Below are 20,591 nucleotides of genomic sequence, written 5' to 3' on the forward strand. Positions count from 1 at the left end.
GTTTCCATGAAAACCCAAGTATTTTAGAAATGGGACCAAAATGAACAGTCCACCTCTAAGATCTAACATTGAAGGACTAAGCTTATGAAGTATAAGTATTCTTTTGTGATATTACTAGATTCCTCTTATATCACTACGTGGAATACTATGAATTTATGTTTGTGACTTCAGATACTGTGTGAGAAAAGATTAATGCAGTGAGTGATAAACCTCAAAACATGAGGATGGAAACTTCTGTATACATCCATTACTGCATTTAGCATTGACATTGTAAAAAAAGGCACGTGAATAATTATTGGAACTGCAGCATCTTTGCTTATACATTATAGGCCAGCAAATCTGTAATAGATTTCTTCATATTCCAACACCAATTTTTGTAACAGCCTCTTACAATTTTTCTGAACAACAAAATGTGATGAGAGGAGAAGTGCTGAGTAGTCCTTTCATCCACAACTACTTGCAAAATCAAAGCAGAAGTTTAATACGTACTCCCTTTATGCTCTTGAATTCTCTGGTATGGAGAGATTCCAAGGCAGGCACAGACATTGGTAGTCTCTCTGTTTTGCCCAGTGTTATTCAGAAGATACTAGAGACTCTGCAAAACAGTACAGAAGCACAACAGAAGCTGTTCTTCCATGACTGTGCTATCTGCTGAATCCAATATCATACCTTGGAGATTTGGTGACTCTAGAGGAGAATGTCCTGTTTTTCCATTTGAGTGCACACCATCAGGCTGGCTGCAGAGCTTCCCCTGGGCAATTCCAGATGAAAATGTGGCCATATCTTTCTTTAAATTTCATATTGTATTCATGTCATATGCTCAATGTGGTGGTTTTGTTTTGCTTTTTTAGAATAATAGAATAGTTAGGGTTGGAAGGGACCTTGAAAGTCCATCTAGTCCAACCCCCCTGCAATGAGCGGGAACACCTTCAACTAGATCAGGTTGCTCGGAGCCCCGTCCAAGCTGACCTTGAATGTTTTTGGGATGGGGCATCTACCATCTCTGTGGGCAACCTGTGCCGGTGTTTCACCACCCGCATCATAAAAAAAATTTCTTCCTTTCATCTAGTATGAATCATCACAGAACACCGTAACTTCATATACTCCCTCATTTTCCAAGATTATTAGCTCTGTTTGTAGTAAGGGAAAGGAAGAGAAGGGATTTGGCCTATATCTTGATTTGCTTCTTGAATTCTGAAACCTGAGTAATAAAATCATGGAGAAATTTGAAGAATGTAAAACTCAAGGAAGATTCAGACTCAATTACCAGCAGATATGGACATGCTTAATTTTCTCTGCAGTGATTTCAGGTTAAAATGGCTGTGTGTGTGGTCGTTCAACGCTTGAAGCTTCTTAGCATTTAGCAGTTTATTCCTTTAGTCTGTGTCATCAGATTTGCCTTTGTCAAGGTTAATTGTTCTCTCTGTAAACAGTGGTATTGTTGCTTACAGGTAATTCCTGGCTTTCTTCTTACTCGAGACATCCTTCGTTTATTGGAAGTAGCATTCCCATAATTTCCTCACCTCTCTTCTCAAGCCTATCATCTTATTTTACATTATTTCTTCAGTGCTTTTATTATCTTTAGAGTCTCAAATTTTTGAATCTCTTGTGTTCTGTATGGCAAAGTGCTGCAAGTGTATACATACGGATATGTAAACTGGGAGAGTTGTATTTCTGGTTGAAGACATAATATGTGTCATAAACTATGGTATAGATACTCTAATCCATTGTTATGCAATTTTATTCTGTGGACTTTTCTATTTTAAATAGGAATGTTGACTGTCACCAGCATCTTTTTGATCCTTTCTAGGTACATTTCATGCTATCTTTTCTTTAGGCTCAGGGCACTAATCTAGTATATTGTCTGTGCTTCTTCCAGATGACTAACAGATAAGTTAAAAAATGGGGCCAAATTCTAACCTTCGCCCTCACAATATCGTTCAGCTGACTGTCTTCCTGTGGGTAATTGTACATATATCTGGGACATATAATCTCTTCAGTTTCAAGATAATGTGTGAAAGGCTTTACTGAAATCCATAACTTTCATCTATTAGTTCTGTGATTACCTAAAAATGGTCTGTCAGGATTTGGTCTAGAAGCCTTTATGAGGCTTTTCTTCTTCTAATTGTAATTTTGGTTTCTGTTTCCTTTTGGGATAAGAAGGGGTAGGGGGAAGGAAATAAGCTACTGTGATATAACCTTCAAGTTTTCTCCTTTGCGAAGCCTGGCTTTGTCTTCAAGGAGATGATTAGCCTAACCAAGATCTCAGGGTAGAGCCTGGTACAACTGTGAGTAATTTCCGATGTAGACCCCCAGCCATTTTAATAGACTTAATTTCTATTATTGCAGTTCAAATAACGAGCTTCTTGGTGCTCTCTCAGTACTGATTTATTCCCCACAAGTTTCTTCCAGAATCCAGTAGCCAAGGTGTTTTTGATTAATTTTAAAATTTTCTCTTATATTGTTGTATCCAATAATTTTATCTTGGATGTTTCCATCTTGGAACTATGGCTTAGATGTGATTGTTGGTGCTGATCACTGTGATGTGTCCGATGCGTCTTGTAGTCTTTGTGTTGTTCAGGATTTGCAGTCTGATCACCTCCCAGGCTCTGGATTCAGTATATTTTCCTATGTTACTAAATTCCCAGTCAACCTGCTGCTTATGCTGTTACATCTTTTGGATTCATTACTGTTTTTTCTGCAGTTGCTCGTCTCACTCATTTGATCCAGCCTACTACATACATTAATTGACTTCTCTGGAGGTGTAAGTAAGCTGAAAATGCTTTTCAATATCGATGATATTTGTGTATTTATTATTCTGAATAGATCAGAAAACCTCTGTTACAGCTATGTGGTAATCTAATGGAAACCAGAACTGTCATTGTAAAGACCATGGTAGATATACTGGGCTGAATGAAAGGCTGATTCTTCTTCCTCTGTAAAGAAGTGCTTCTTGCATCTTGCCAGCTGTACGTTTGTCAAGGGGTGATTATAATGGAAAAGCAGCTGTATGCCATCCTCTTCCAAGGCAACAGAGACTGGAAGTGTGTCAGGAGCAGAGATGATACTCTCTATGGGTATTGATATCAGTTCCTACATCAAGGCTCTTGTTAAAAGAAGGGCTACAGATCCATCTCTTGATGGAGCACGTTGTCAGTCTTTTCGTAGACATCAGTATGGTTTCCTTACCGGAATATTAGCTGGAAACAGGATGTGATACTTGCATTTTTTCAACCCAGATATCAAACCTTATAGAGGCATTACCGTATAATGATTTGCTGCATCTTACCTTCCATTTCTAGTCCTATCTTTCTAATTCTTACATGCATGTTATTCAGGTAGTGTTTAAATTATTTCTGAATTATTATTTTTTTCTTTATAGTTAGATCATCTAGGTTTATAACAGTTAATTATTGCAAACTAACATTTCTTATATAAAATTTGTTTGTTATATTCTTTCAAAGTAGTTTGATTTGCCACTTCACAGAAGTGGCATTAGGTTTTGCATAATGTAAATACATCACTGAATGTGGTTTTAGAATGTATAAAGTGCAGTGATAATTAAAGCCTAGATGTTTCCAACCTAGCTTAAAGCACGGAGATATGTACCTGGAGCACAGGCTATATACCTAAAGTACCTGATAACATAAGTCACATAAATAAAACTCTACCTCTAATTTTGCAGTCATGCTGCTGTTATTGCGAGCATTAATAAAGCAATTTCCCTCTGGAAAAGAGGGGAAAAACGTCAGCATATTATGCAACACTTCATAAAACTGTTTATACAGATTTATTCAGTCATGCTTTTTTTAAAATAAACGTGAACTGACATTGCTAACCTCTGCATGTTTCGATAAGGGTTTTTTTTTCTGAACATAAAGACTTTTTAAAAATATACTGTGTATTTTTAAAACAATGAGTAATTCTACTCAGTAGTCTTTGTATTACGTAAGGTATTCAGTCAGTATGCCTGAAAGTTACAGTGCATTGCTGTGACACAGTGCCAAGTCAAACCAGTGAAATTGTCAGACTAATGATGTTTTTCTCTCATAAATTTGGGTCCCAAGTAGAGAACACAGAACTCTAATGTGATAATGAAATTAAACAGCATATTATTAGAGTTGAATCACAAGAGAAATATTCTCTTGAAGAATGAATGTAGGACTTAGCAAGTTAAGAAGGTGTAAACAACTATAGGTATCTTTGCAATTCATTGCTCTCCTGACCCGCTGTTATATTCAAATTAGCACACAGTTACTAAAGGAGATGAGATGGCAAGAAAGATCAAATAGAAGCTTAACCTGCCCTCAGCTGCACTTTAACATGGTAACTTTCTTCCCCTTCAAGTTGCCTCAGCTGCTGAGTTCTTTCCCTACACCTTTTTGATGAGGGAAAAGTCTGACCAAGTTTAACCCGAGAAGTTGAATAGCTCTCCTCAGATCTTTCATTTTCAGAGGACTCCACTGCATTATCAGAGTTTTAAGACAAACAAGACCATGCAATTACCTGTTGCCCAAGTGATTGCACCTAATTATTTCACCTACGCAACTGGGCAGGCTGTGGATGGACAGTTTCTGGCCATTGATAGTCTAGGAAGAACATGGAGCTCCCACAGCATCCTCCTCCTCCACGTGCCTGTTTTCAGATTCACTGGCTCATGTACATGTGCTGTTTGAACATGAGAGAGACGGAGTACTGTCTGTTTCATTTTGCCAACAATACCATCCATTATAGTAGCACACTTTGAAACAGCAGAGTCAGCTCAAGTATTGCTTTGCTACCTGCCATTTCCCATGATAGCTTCCAAACTTCTTTTCACCACTTTACTAGCGAGTAAGTGGAAGAGCCTGTGCATTTTCAACATCATATCCATAGGTGTCTCTTTTTCAAAAGAGGGGTGGAATTAGATGGAACGTGTTAACTTGAGCAAATGTGAATCCATTGATATATATATGTGGCCCTTTGCAGGCCAACTTGTGATAGCTTTCAGTGCGCTTCAAACAGACAACATGGCTCTCCTCAATTTTCAGACTAAGGTGTAAAGATGCATTAACAGGGCTGCAGACCCGAGATAAGGTACCTTGCTCCAAGGCAATGCTCATTAGCTTAGGCTTGGCTAATGTCTTTATTTCCCCTCTGATTTACTGCTGGCTTGCCTCTGGTCTTTTCGGTTCACAGCAATATTTGTTCTGTTTCTATCTGAAGAAATCATACAAATACACCTCTAGTGAGGAGGAATTATTGCAAAGTACCTAAAAGCAGCCGGTATTTATTACATAGAACTGCACTTTATACCCTATGCAGTAGAGGTACTTCTAGTATAAAACATGAGTAAACTGAAGCTTTTGGAAAAAAAGAGTAATTTTAAAATGGCTGTATGCACAGACTGAGTTAATAAACTGAACAGGATATTAAAACACTATGGCAAAACATGAAGCTCTTAAAACTTCAGTTTAAAATCTCAAATCTTCCCTGCTCTGTATATCGCTGGAGCTAATGCTGCCACTGTCCAGATTGCAGTGAAAGCATTTGTCCTCTTCCTTCCCCCTCCAAGGACAGTTTTCCTTTTGTTGCAGTACAGGTAAAACTGCACGAGGATTGATTCTTGATCCAGGGGCAGAAGGTATTCCTGGCACAGAAGTTTACTGAAGGACATGTAATAAAAATAGGCATGGATTATAAAAGCTCAGCTGTTCTCATAAATTTACATTCATGCATTATCAAGGAACAACTTGCGTGTGAAACAATCAGCAATGCACAGAGTGCTCAGACAGCCTCGTCGCGTTTTGTTGAAACCAGAGGTTTGGTGGGAGAGAAATTTGAAGAAGTTCCATTTTTAGCCCGCAGCCCTCTGCAGAAGCAGTCAGAAGGTGATTTATTTCCATGATCTGTAGTGGTATTCCACATGACATCTGAATAAAGGTCAAGTCAACTGCGCGAGGTTTTCTTTCTGCAGCTGCACTCCTTTGGATGCCATGTTTAATTAATGTAAGAACAGTGCATGCACAGTCCGTTTGTTTAAAGCACGTTATCCCTTTTGCTTTTGTAGTGCATCTACAAACCTGCCATCCACCAGTGACCCTGAATTAAATATGTTTTTGGTTGCAAAAAAGAATCCATTAATGTAGTTTATATCATTATTTCAGATTGCGGGGAAATAAGGCACAAAAAAGGCAAATTATGTACAGTGAAGTAGAAGAAATGTGTATAGTTACGGTCCAGAAGGCGTGTCCGGCCTAATGAATTTGGTGAATTGATTTCCCAAAGCAGATCAGCTCTAAAGAGTTTGCCAAGGTTTAATTGAATGGCCATGAGTCAACCAATTACTAGACAAAAAAGTTGTAGCTCTAAACATTATGTGCTAGGGGATGTAACCTAGTTGTGCTCGTGAATCTTGAGATCACTGGATTGTGTACACTAGGGTGGCACTAGGTGGTAAAACTATTATTATAATGTAGAAGATGACTGTCAACCCCTTTGCTTTATTTATAGTGTCTGAAAAGATGATCTGTTTGGCTTCTTTTTGCAGATAGCAATGGGTGGTTACATCTAATTTAGGGGAAATCAATTTCAGGTGAACCAAAATTCATATCAGAAGTGTTTACATAATCAGGATGATAGTATCCCAAACTGGTAAGGAGGACACATATTTCAAATCCCTTGTTTATAGTTTTTGCCCATCTTTAGTCTATTGGTAACTATTAATTATGATGTTTTACCTTTGTTGTTGTTTGCTCTTTAGGCTGTAAGATTACCTAGACTGAAACAAATTAATACTTTTAACACTAAAAAATTGCTGTGTTGGAACACATTCTAAAGACATATTCCCAATATTTAAAAAGTATTTTTCTTCAATTTTTTTTTTTTCTTAACAGTGGAGACATTCTAATTCCCAGGGGAGACGTGGTGCAGTCACTCTGCAGCATGCCACAGAGACTGCTTGTCTTGCATGAAGATAAAGATAGGGCAAGGTTAATGAGCAGAATAGCCCAAACAACCTAAGAATAGCGTATCTAGCCGTATTCATAACAAAATATTACTAATGTAGCACATGAACTGGGCATCCGTGTAGACATGTACAAATCATATACTTTAGAATCATAGAATCTTCACGGTTGGAAGGGACCTTTGAGATCATCGAGTCCAACCATACACACACAAAAACCCCCTACAATCTCTGCCACCAGAGCATGCCCTCAAGTGCCAAATCTACATGTTTCTTAAATACCTCTAGGGATGGTGACTCAACCACCTCCCTGGGCAGGCTGTTCAGTGCCTGACCACTCTTGCAGTAAAGTAATTCCTCCTAATATCTAACCTAAACCTCCCCTGCCACAACTTCAGACCATTTCCTCTGGTCCTGTCATTATTCACCTGGGAGAAGAGGCCAACACCCACCTCTCTACACCCTCCTTTCAGGCAGCTGTAGAGGGCAATGAGGTCTCCCCTCAGCCTCCTCCTCTCCAAGCTAAACATGCCCAGCTCCCTCAGCCTCTCCTCATATGACCTGGCCTCCAGACCCCTCACCAGCCTGGTAGCTCTCCTCTGGACACGCTCCAGCACTTCAATGTCCCTCTTGTACAGAGGGGCCCAGAACTGAACACAGCACTCGAGGTGAGGCCTCACCAGTGCCGAGTACAGAGGCACCATCACTTCCCTGCTCCTGCTGGCCACGCTATGCCTGATACAAGCCAGAATGCTGCTGGCCTTCTTGGCCACCTGGGCACACTGCTGGCTCATGTTAAGCTGGCCGTCCACCAGCACCCCCAGGTCCTTTTCTTCTGGGCAGCTTTCCAGCCACTCTTCCCCAAGCCTGTAGCATTGCTCAGGGTTGTTGTGACCAAAATGCAGGACCCGGCACTTGGCCTTATTAAACCACATACAGTTGGCCTTGGCCCATCGATCCAATTATCCTTTCTTATATATATTCTTTTTCTAAAAGGGTGTTAGGGTTTGTATTGCATAAATGTATGTTAAATCTAAAGAAACAGTCATGCTGGGCTATGAAGACCTATGTTTATCAGTAAATTCACTTGGTTACTCATTCTTTTGGATACTAGCGCTTTTCCCAGAATTCTGCATATGGAGAAAGTTAGACACCAGGAGTTAGTTTCTCACATAACTTAAGAAAAAGGTCAACAGGTCAGTAGGATTATGCCTAAACTTAAATATGTGTGTATGTATATATACAGACATATATGTCTATATATATGAATATATCTCTTTTTACTCCTTAGATGTTAGTTTTAAAAATCCTTCTGTAATGGTATAAGGTTATATTAAAACATAGAAGTCTAAAACTTGTTTATTCTTATGTCTCCATTCCTCTTTTTAGAAGTGTGAAAGACTTGAATTTAGTTTTTTTCACCACCCAAAAAACTTTGAGCCTTCTCCTCTCCCTAAACTTAATGCATCTTAAAGCTATGTACAAAAAGCCCTGCCTACCTGTCCTTGCTCATGTCCTCAAAATGAACTCAACTGTCTGCTAATAGTTGTCAGAAACTTAACGCTTTTGGGCTGATCTGAGGGATGCAACAGTAAAGGTCACACAGCTTAAATCAACATGATTATTTTCATGTAATATTTCGCTTGGGCAATTTTTGAGAATTCTTTGAGTATTCAAAGGTTCCTGAAGGTAACTGGAAATGAAGGTCTTCAGAAATGGAACATGTTAGCTTACATTTTGCTAGATGGAATTCTGAGGTTTTATACTTCCCAGCTGTAGCAGTTGTGGGTAGGAAAGGTGTCTTTACATAAGTTTCAGTTGCTGCATGGAAAGTCTTTTGTTTATTAAAGTATATGATAGTATAGCTGGAGGAGAAGATCTAAAAGCTGATTGCTAGCTGTTGTGGGGGATGATTCTTCAGCTTTCATTTTTTCTTCCTTTTTGTATCATGAGGCATGTACAATATATGATAATTTGCAATTTAAAAATAAGCCTATATTTGATACCATTAACTCATTAATAGCTTTCTTAGTTGTGAGTAGATCACCATTCCTGATATACATCTTCTGAAACTATAACATTGACCATGTTTTACATAAGCACCTACCATGTTTGCATGTTATTAAACTTTTTTTCTCTTGTTTCCATAAAATTATACGTGTCAAGAACAAACTGCACACTATTGCCAAAAACCTCAGGTTTTTTCCTTCATTTTAAATGTGTTCTGAAAATCTCCTACTATTCATATATTTGTATTTTATATGTGAGTGCATATGTATTGCTACAGAACTATAATACCTTTAACTGATCAAACTCAAGTTTTGTTTAAATTTACAAGCACAAAAGGCCACCAAAATGTAAGGAAGAAAGCTATAATCCAGTTTTTATTTTCTCTAGAATTAATGTATACACAAAATTAGTTTAAGTATAATACAAAATTAGTTTAAGTATAATACAAAATTTGAAATGATACATAATATTGGTACGTATTTTGCATATGCAGAAACTTACTTAGGAACAAATCTGAAATGACTAACCATGTCTTGGCAACAGTTTCTTCATTCTTGTCACTCATTTTTAAATGAGTGACAAAATCTCAGTCTCCCCAAAACAGCAGACTATCAGTGTACAAATCAGTCATGCAGGAACGTTCTAATTCAATCAACAAATTCATATTTTTTGATTGTTTTAAAGCAGAAGACTTTTCATTTTAATATTTTTAGGACTACTTCTCTGAGCCTTGCAGTATCTATAGCTATGGAACTGGCAGTATTTCAGGCTTCTAAATCAGCACTGAACATGATCATAATAAGTACATTTCTAGATCTTTTTTGATTTGGAAATTTGTTGTTGAAGGTTGGAAATTCATCTTTATTTTCTTTGTAATGAAAACTTATCAGTGGTTTTCCATAGAAAAATCTCAAGAATTTTCATTTTATTTTTTTTTTAATTGATTGCAGTTCTCTCCAGTGTTTTATCTAGCCTTTGTCCTTTTGTCACTGCTCCCAAAGTTTTTCCTTGGACCTCGTGCCCAAGAATTATGTTGTTGGTCTTCCCCAAAATCATGAGCCTAAATCTATTGACAAGTGAGTATATTATAGTCAGAAGGATGACATACTGGTGGACTGCCATACAGTCTATCCACTCTCATGACTGTATATGCTGTGTAGTGCTTTGCATGTTGTATCTGACTTCAAACAAGAAAAATAACATCTATGTATTTTTCAGAAGCCTGTTCTAGAGAAGCTACTTTATCAGCCTTTTACTGTCTAGTTCATATATCAAAATCATAACTATATCTAGACCATACCTTAAAATTTTTCCAGTTGCAATGATAATCCAGTGTTTCATGCATTTTTCATCTTTCATGAAGCTTTCTTATATAAGCAATTTTGCTGTGGTTCTGTAGTATATTTTTGGTGCTAGATTTATCTGTTAAATTATATTTTGTAAGACAACATAATAAGAGACTTAGCTTAGGGGCATCATGGGTTTGATGAAATTTTGGTCTTATTTATCACAGGTGGAAGCGAGCAACTTCTAAGATGTAGGTTCTTGCTGATGAGTTATTCACTTACATTATCTTCAAGAGAATTAAATGGGTACATGTAAATGGGATGATGTTTTAACAGATAAATAACAAATGCTTCATCAGAGCAATATTAGTAAGAATCTGAGCTGCCTAACACCTTGATTTCTTGGCGAAACAGAAGACGACTTGTATTCCAAATCACCCACCTTTGCTTCTTCCTAAATGTCTCAGTAGTAAAAAATTGTTGCTCAAAGTTGTAGCTGAAATTTCAAAAATTCCAATTCTACTTACATTGCTTTATGTTTATTTTCAGTCAAAGATTAATTTATTTTTTCCCCCCTTTTAGTATTTACAAAATCTGCCTTGTAAAAATAAATGCTTTCAGGAAGTTCAGATAGGTTAATTTTTAAATTTTTCAACTTTTCTCCTGGAAAAGTTTTTGATGCTTATCTTAAACATAGAAGAGGTTTCTTCTTTCATGGACGGGTTTCATTTTTAAGATAGAATCACTTACAAAGTATTGTTTTGATCTAAGTGATGATTTTGCAATCTTCTGGAGGAAAAAAGAAAACCATAGAAGGGAGAGCAAGTACTTTTAAATATCATCAATATGGAGCTGATTCAGATTTGAAGACTTCCCAATTAGAATTTTTCTTAACTAATATTTAGCTCCACTATTGTGATATGTTCTTGAGGGTTAAAAAAAAAAAATAATTGTTTCCTCCTTATGTATATATGCATTGTTCACGGTTTTGGGCTAAAAGCCAAAGTCACTTGAAAACATGACTAACCTTAGTATTTATTTAAGTCTCATTAAATTAATGTATCTACTTAGGTAAAGTTACAAGCTCATTTCCTGCATCAGATACTTGTTTACTGCTTACGGTCAACTATATTTGGTGCACTAGAATGGAAATTACATGTATAACATCAAGGCCTTACTTACATAATTTATTCCTTTCACTTTACTAGAGATTGTTTTTCTGCACAATCACAGTGTATTATTTTTCTTTCTTGGTTGGCTAAGGTGATTTATTCCCCCTTTACTTCAAAAAAACCCAGGGATGTTTTTTTGCGATATTTTAGAAGATGTTGGTGTAATGTTCAAGTTGAGGACAGGACACTAATAGGCCATTTCCCTGTTTTTTCCTATTCTTCACATAATTCAAACAGCGGTCCTCATTTTGCCTATTTCACTTTTTGGCTTTTGGTTTAGAACACTGGATTCTGTGCAGCAGTTCAAAAAAGTTCATATTTCATGATTTTTATTCAAATGTCAAAGCCAAAGATACGTTAGCCTCTTTCATTTTATGTGGGCACTTATTGTGCAATGTCTTAAGTGTGGAATCTTGTGTGTAAGTAATGGATGCCAAAAGAAAGCATAAGTTTTTCAACCATTTCTCCAGAATCCTACAATACTTACAACTAAGTTATTGATCTGTTACTAATGATAATGATCAAGAAATAACATATATCAGAGGGTAAAACTGGATGCCTAGAAATTGAATTGCAAGTCATTAGAGCAATGTTAAAGCTCTGTGTCCAGATCTTGCATTTTCTCTCACTTTTTTTTTTTTGTTAATTCTTACAGGTCTCGGGTTTTTTGCTTAGTTTTTTAGGCTTTAAATGCTCAAGAAACTAAGGAAAATGCTGATTGAATTTGCAGACTTTCTCTGGATTTTCTGACCTGAAACCAACCAAAGTAACCTGAAATTATGTCAATTTTACTGTCCTCCAACTGCATGCTTTACAGCCTGACCCAAATCTTAGGTGTATAATGCACTCTGTGCCAATGCATTCTATCATGGTTTCGTAAACAGTTACGGCAATGCTGGCAACAAATTGAATTTTGTACACACAATGCAAAGACAATGCTTGTTACGTTTTTTAGGACCTTGTTTCACATATGGATGTTTTGAAATATTAGGCATTTGTGCTTTATGATTTCATATAGCTTTATCTCAGCAGACTTGCTTATCATGTCAAAAATGTCTGTATGGCTTTAGGCAGGTGCCATTTGAAAATCATTAATTCTTTTTTCTTCCAGAATGAACCTAGCAGCAGTTTATACAGGACTATCTACCTTCCACACGATACCTTGTGTAGTCAGTGCAATCCCCAGAGATCGGTGGTTCCTAATCAATAAATCAAACCTTGCTGATGAGGTGGAAGATCCCTATTATATGTAAAGCGCACTCCATACTGTCACCTAATCTTGGCAGAGCTACTGTGACTACTCAGGAATGGGATGTTACTGGTTTTCCAAGCAAAGCTGAGCTGCTAAGTGGTGGGAAACTATGCTATAGATAATACTAAGGTCTTAATCTCTAGCAAATTAAATCGTACGTCTAGGCGTGTCATGTTGGTTTTCATTGCGAAAAGGATCTTTATTTCTGTCTTCAGCTCTTAAGAATGTCACTTCACAAGACCTATAAATGCTGAGATCTAATCTCAGGTGTTAATCTTCGTAATAGTCTGGGTACTTCTGTTGTCCCTTTGTGGTTTAGCTCACTGTATTTTGCTTTTGACTAATGGCAGCCCTACTTAACAAAAGGATATTTCTTCTGAATTTTCAACTATTTTGTTTCACAAGGTGTTTTCGTGAGAAATTCCAGCCCTATAGTCTATTTTATCTATTCTGTCATAAAATGAGCCATTAGTACTGCCTGTATTTGAAGGTTATATGTGAAAATGAACAGTATATGAGGAAGGAAAAGTGTCAATATTTTCTTTTCAGTTCATCAATATAAATTTCCTTCCTACTGTAAAGCTGTGTTTGGCATAACAGTAGAGCATAATCACCAAGATGCTGGTTTACTTGATGTTACTAATTTCAGAGATCTGGTCATCCTTGGAGGATTCCTAATGTACATACGTGTGTATGTATGCATGTGTGTGTGAGCTGTAATTTACTTGTATTTTACAGTTGCTAATGTATTAGTGTAAGAGAATTCCTCAAGAAAGCCATCATTTTGGAGTTTCTAAGTAGCAGGAAGAATATATAATGGTAACATTTCTACACTTTCCTCTGTATTCCCTTTGTTTGAGGCCATCGAAAAGGCCATGGCCTCTTTCAAGGCTCCAGAGTCAGCTTTTCTTCCAGTTGACCTGGACCTATAAGTGAATATCATTTACATCATATCTTTTGTCATCCACCTTTAAGATTGATTTATTAAAAACCCACCCTCTTGCATGGTTGCTGAACTCTGGTCATTTCTCTTCCACTTCTGCCTTCACCTTTTATTTCCATGGTACCTGCTGCTGCTTTTTCTTCATCTTCACATCCTCCCTTCCTTCCTTCTCCCTGGGAATTTCTCCATTAAGTTTGAACTCTCCTGTTCACCATAAAGAGCTAGTTCTATGGTTGAACAATCCTTCAGCACCAAGAGATCTTTTTAACCTTCTTCCACCTCCTTTTGAAACCACTTTTACACTTACTTTTCCTCTGGGATAATTTTAACAATTGTTTTCATATCATCATATCTTCCTTGGTCAAATGACCAGTTGGAAAAAATACATTTACATCACAATGTTATGTTACCTTGAGGAGCAAAGCAAGGCAGTAATAGCACCTCTGAAGCCAGAAAATACTTATGCTAATTGTTGGCTTAGAGGTCCCTATATCTTTTAATTAGTTGTCCTATTATTACCCTAGAGTGCTTTAATTTTAAATGAAAGATAATAGCTGCCTTATCTCTAAGGAAACTGGTCTTGATTTTATTAACTTACAGGACAGAAGAATAATTGGCACATATCATTGTCCAGAAATGTATTCAACAAAGGTATCTTTCATTGTTTTCTAATGTTTTTATCCTCAGAGACTTAAAATTCAGGTCCTGACCACTTACGGTCATTAAAGATCCCATGGCACTTTTTTATAGCGTCGTCATCTCAACCACAAGCATCTGGCCAAATATCAATTTATCTAACTGTTCTGCTTACCTAACATTTCCCACCACCACTCACCCACCCCATAGTTTCAATTGGCTATAGCATTCTCCATTTCCTCAACTAAAATATAGTGTATTGTTCTGCATTGTCAGTCACCACGTTTCTCCTCAGAGGTGATTGCGCTTCACTGGGAAGTGAAGTGGTTCTTCTTTCTAATGCTTGTAAAGCGCTTTGGGATCCTTTTGAATGGGCGGTGCTGTGTATGATAAATGTAATTCATTATCATTCTACCTCAGGCTTCACTTAGTTACAAAGGCATGTTTATTTAGAGTTGGGCGAACCTGCTTGGTAAAAATAACTCTCCCAGCTCTCTCTAATCTGACAAGGAACCTTTTGTCAAAGGTTGAGAAGTTTTCAAAGTTTTCTTTCTTTTTTTTTTTTTTGTTTCTTTCTTGTATTTTCACATTCATGTGTACTTCTGGATTGGAATTCTGGGAGATCTTCAGATTGGGAATTCAAAATACCATGAAAAATGCAGTTCTTGTTATGGTCAATCCCCTATTCCAGGTGCAGGAGGGTCAAATTAGTGCTCGAGAAGCACCCAAACTTTTTGGTGCTTACCTGGCTTTTCTAACACTTGAAGGTTCGCCCATCACTAATTTTTAGTGTGTTCTGCATTATTTCTTCTGAAATATTCTTGGAATATTGAAAAATGCTGTGTTCCAACTTTGTGTGGCACGTGCAGAAGAGGACAATTTGCCCTAGAAGATAGTTTAGAATATTGCTAAATGTTTTTCCTGCCCAGCATCGCTAATCTTACTAACTACTGCCAAGATTACCAGATAACTGCAGTGGTTTGCTGTGTTAAGAAATTTACAGAAATGAGAAGAGAAGTGACAAAAGAATCAAAGCAAAAAGTTAACTGAAGGAGTGATATCATGTTGCTAAAACATGTCTGTATCTAACTCTAGGAGACTAAAATAACTTTTCTTGCATTTGTATTGCATAGAAAGTATATGAGTGTGTAAAGAGCACTCAAATTTCTAATATCATTGCAGATCAAAAGGATAGAATGCTTAAAGTAGATTCATCCTAAGATGATTTAAGGTGTGAAAAAATTTGTTGGCACTAGAATCTTTCCAAAGACAGTATCTTAGAATGCACAACATTGAGGCGAAAATAAGCCAGGCTTGGGGTAAAACCATCGCATTAGTGGATACTATACTAAACTTCCCCTGATGTCATTGGAACAAAATTTTCTATTGTTTTCTTAAGGCTATGTGAAACTTCATAAAATGTCATTTCTAAATGGCTTTGCACCCCTCTTGTAAGGTACATCCCCTATTTGTTTTTAGACATTCTTGGGATCAATGAATGTCAAGTGCCTACAAGTGTTTTTATTTTCAGGATACTGAAAGTCATCTTATTTGTCTGAGATCTAACAAAAATGACAGCCAATTTTGTCTTACCCCAAAAATCACATAAGAATTTTCCAAATAACTGCACTCATTCTAAGAAAATGTTTGAAAGCTCTCTTGCAAAGTTTCATAGATCTGTTTGAAAGATTTTGCATATGTTTGCTTTTGTTTGTAATACAATAGCAGAATAATCTTTTTGATTTAGGTTTGTGTAAGGCAGACGAGAACTGATTTGATGGCCTTCCTGGCTAGAACACAGTGTTTCCTCACCGTGCTCAGTATCATACTATAGAGTTCTTAATGGAATTTTTCTTGAGTTCCAGCCCAACTTTCCCATTTTTCCAGTGCTTCTTGAAAAAGATTGATTTCCCTAACACACTATAAAATTCAAAGATTTCATATGGCTTTGAGGGAAAGGAAGCAAAAATAGATGATTTTGTCTGCTTCATGTTGAGTCATTACATTTAATCTAAAACTAAAATATAATGAAACTAGAGGGGTGCAAACTCACATAGACTGGGGAAAAATAAAAAAAGAGAGGGAAATCTGGCATCTCAGCGACGCCAACTTTTATGCATCACTTGAACAGATGTAATCACTCAAATGGCAGTGTTTCAGTAGGTCCGAAGTACTTTTGTGAGTATGAACATGTGAGAACTTCTCAGTTCATAATACTGTGCAGTGGATGCTACTAAAAAGCGATGGTTTTTCACGCCAGTTCTCTCACTGTGCCCCATGAAATATTACATAGGGTTTTGTTTTTTTTAATAATGGCAAATATGGTGCTATATTGGATAATGCAGCGAGGTACCTGCTGCTGACTGTTGGCTTCTAAATATTACAGCATAGACTAATGCCATATTATTGTTTAGAAATCCACAAAAGTCACAGTTTGTGCACTTTCAATAATAATCATAGTATATATTATGTACATGATAAATGAATAATGTGACTGAGTTATTCTTAAAGAAGCTCTGGGACAGTTTCATCTCTTATTTAGCCTGGAGTATATCTACACTACCATTACGAAGTCAGTGTACTTAATTAGGTGCTCATTAGCTGTTATTGCCTTTAAAGTATTTTTATTTAATTATACCCTGCAATGACACAATTCAAAATACATCCTTAGAAGAAAGGCTGAGGAGAATTAAAACATCCTAAATAAATAACCTTGTATTTGTTTTCTATAAATGGATTATTTTGAAGTTCTCCTACCCATACTTCAGATCTACTCCAGATTGACTAAGAGTAAAATTTAGTTCATCAACTTTGAAACCCTCTTAATTGTATAAGGAGTTTCCTTAAAACATTGCATTAATATTTTCTTCACTGAACTGCCTTTAAAAAAATATATAGTAGCTAAAAATACCCATTGAAACACCTCTTCAGTGCACGTTTGATGTGATTACACTCTGTATATGTTTTTCCTTGCTCTAAATTGCAGATCTCTGCTATTCTAGCGTTAAGGTCTCCACAGCATGCACTGTATTTATGAAATTCATTAGCACTGGGGAATGGAGTTTCTGCATACGTATAGACCGTGTCGGTGCCTTTCCCCAGGTAACCACCAGTCCTGCTTGGAATATAGGGACTGAAAATTTGCATTCCCTTGTTCAGTGCTCTGGGCCTTGTTTTATAGAGGCAGAGAGACCTTGAGAATACCTGAAGCCTTCGTTTGAGAGAAGAAAAATCAAAACAAAGCAGACCCTTTTTCATTTGATTGCCCTCCAAAAACCCCCAAAAGCTCAATGTTGGCCCCAGATATTCCACTTAATGGCAAATCCCACTTTCAGGAGCTGAGCATGTACTCCATGCCCAGGTATTGCTTCTCCTCACTGAACGTGGGGCCCAGAGAAACGTCGTTTATTCCATTATACTATAGTGGCCTTATTGCCCCTTGAGTTCACAAATAAATGGCAATAAATATAGTCATGGCTACGCATAAAGTCTTTTAGACAGGCTGACACCCAATGAATTAGTGATGTTAGATCTAGCCCTTGTCAGCATGGCTTCAGTTTGCAACTGATTGGGCTTCCTTTCTCTCCTGTTAAATTTGCTTTCTTATTTTTTACAGATGGATCCACATGAAAATATTTTGTTGAGCACACTTGAAATTAAAAATGAGATGGCTGCCTCCGAGGCTGTGATGGGGCTTGGGGACCCTAGAAGCACTATGCTGGCCTATGACACTTCAAGCATCCAGTACCGGAAAGCTGGCTTACCCAGACACAGCTTTGGTCGCAACGCCCTGGAGCGACATGTGGCACAGAAGAAAAGTAGGCTACGGAGACGTGCATCTCAACTGAAAATTACCATTCCTGACTTGACTGATGTAAATGCCATAGATCGATGGTCGCGCATATTCTTCCCTGTTGTTTTTTCCTTCTTCAATATTGTTTATTGGCTTTACTATGTGAACTAAGAAACAAAGCCACACAGGAAGCAAGAACTGGATTTCTCTTCAAATCGGTTGTACAGCCAAAAGTGGGACTTAGAAAAATTCTATTCAGGACAAAAAGTTATTTTAAAACACCTTAGTTGCTGGCCCACTCTATGGTCTGTTTTTATAATGTTTTGGTTCTGTCTGCTAAATCATAAATATGTTAAGTTGCAGTATGGATATATCCCCTTATCAAAAAATAAGTGTATTTCAAGTGTGAAGGCAAATTGAATTTTGACAATCATTTCTGTCTCGTTAACCCTCACTTTCTCTTTTTTTCTTTTCTTTTCTTTTTTTTTTTTTTTTTCTAATGGCCATTTGAGTTTAGTGAAACAAATTATAGAGTGGCATTTGAGAAACAAGTTCTAGTTTCAACAGGAGTACATACCATTCCCAGGGAAACTGCATATCCGTGACATGCATCTACATTAAGAGAGCGTACTAAGTTCTCATGCTTATGAAACATACACATTTTACCTTTTACATGTGTAAACTTGAAAACAAGTAGTGCCTGTCATCTTTCCAAGATGATGATGGTCAGAGGTTTCCCAACCATATTCAGGTATTTCCTGTTATTTATTGAAAGAGCTAAACCTTTGACTGATAATATTAGGGTTGGGTGTTTGCACAGAAGCTGAAGCAAAAAGCACTAGTTTTGTTTGGATTTTAAAGAGAGAACATATGCTCACAATCACAATTTCTGTCGTTGTGACCAATAGAAGAATGTAGCAATGGTATAAAAATGCATCAACTCTGAATGTGTAGATATGCTGCTGTTTTGTGTTGGGGAGAGGAAATCATCTGTCCAAAGTGCCAAAATTGGTTGGCCAGATAGTAATTCTCTATGTGGCTGAAGGAAACCAATGGTGCCCTGCCTTTCTAGTGCAGGGAGAGCTAGAGAGCAATTATAAACTACAGGCCAAGCAGAGGGAAGGCTACGTATATGTAAAAGTGTGTGTGTGTGTATATACATAAATATTTACACACACTCTGTGCAAATGAATGTTGTCAGTTATAATACATACCTTACTCTGAAATACTCATGTGGAGTTACGTGATTTCTTCCAAATTTGCCATCTTTCCAGTGTTATGCTTGCTACTGTTGTTATGCTTAACATCTTACATCCAAGTTGATTCAAGGTATCGTACCTCTTTTAATAGTAAAGATCCGAGCATATGTACTTCAGTACAAAAAATACTGTCAGGGTATTTTCTCAGTCTGGATTTGGCAATACCATTTTACGTTCTGTTTTGTTTTCCTTAATGCACTGTTTTAAAGGGAAAAAATTGGTAGCCATCTCTTTTAGAGTTTAATTACACTCTTGAATCTTTCCTGCTTTAGGGTGATTTCCATGAAAAACTAGAAAATTTCAGGTTTGCTTTAGGAAACTTTTTGAAGTAAAACGTGGGGGTTTTTTTCATTCCATAGAGCTTTACTCTTATAGGCAAAATAGAATAGGCAAAAAATAGAATTTTATAGGCAAAGTAGAGTTTGTCATTTAGTCCATTGTGGATAAAAACAAAACAACAAAAAACAATTCACAAGAATTGTATAAAAAGTATAAATTCCTGATGGCTTTTACTAAAAGAGATCCCAAATGTTGTTTGACACAAAATGTTTCATGAAGCAAAAGCCACATCTGTTGTATCTATGCTACCTCTCATCTGTTTACAAATTTCTGAAAGAAAATAGAATTAAAGTATCTTCCAAATAGCAAAGGATTTTTTTCCAGACAGATACGTATTCAACATTTAAGTATTCCTTTGGCAATACTTTAAGATAGTTCTTAAGAATATTTTTCATAAAATGTTTTCTTTGAATTTTTTGTTCTTGCTTTACAGGAGTAATTTTCTTACAAGTTTCTGTGTGGTTTTTTTCCCCACTTGACAGTGAACGACAATGATAGGAGGAAAGCAGTTCTGGGAACTAATAGGCCAGTTTTCTGCCTTTGTCTTGAGCATGTCATATGCTTAGTTCTACTTCAAGTGGGAGAAAATAGTTTTGAGACTGAAATGGGATTTGCCAGGCGTACACACCACCTGTTGCTTTCGAGGGAGTTGTGTGTACGCTCATGTACTGCCTCCAGGTTCAGACTCCACAATAGGTAGAGACAGGCTTTCATCGTGTGATTAACTTTCCAAGTCAAAATGTTGCTTTTTGTTCGCACACTTTAATTACTGACTGCATTTCATGCATAACGCTTTGTAGGTGCATTTGGAATTTCAACTGATAGGTATGAATCACGTTGGAATTTTTTCCCAATTCTAAGGAAAAGAGCCACATCAAAATTCAGTATTTCTCTTCAAAGTCTGTTCCTTAAAAATGGTATTAATTATCATAAATAAAAGCAGTCTTATAGTATT

General features: G+C 36.9%; 1 protein-coding gene across 6 annotated transcripts in view; it reads left to right on the top strand.

The window, feature by feature from the left end:
* Positions 1-19,900, top strand: part of GABRB2 (gamma-aminobutyric acid type A receptor subunit beta2) — a 170,453-nt gene extending 150,553 nt beyond the window's left edge. For 4 of the 6 annotated variants that reach the window (XM_074603510.1, XM_074603511.1, XM_074603509.1 and 1 more), the window contains 2 exons: positions 14,210-14,260; positions 17,862-19,894. In XM_074603510.1, coding sequence (XP_074459611.1) covers positions 14,210-14,260; positions 17,862-18,209 — 399 coding nt within the window. In that variant the 3' untranslated portion in view covers positions 18,210-19,894. Of the gene's footprint in view, positions 1-14,209; positions 14,261-17,861 lie in introns of all 6 variants that reach the window. The other 2 variants (XM_074603514.1, XM_074603513.1) reach the window with 1 other exon arrangement.
* The last annotated feature ends 691 nt before the right edge of the window (positions 19,901-20,591 follow it).

The sequence above is a fragment of the Larus michahellis genome, chromosome 11 (assembly GCF_964199755.1).
Source record: "Larus michahellis chromosome 11, bLarMic1.1, whole genome shotgun sequence".
Lineage (NCBI taxonomy): Eukaryota > Metazoa > Chordata > Aves > Charadriiformes > Laridae > Larus > Larus michahellis.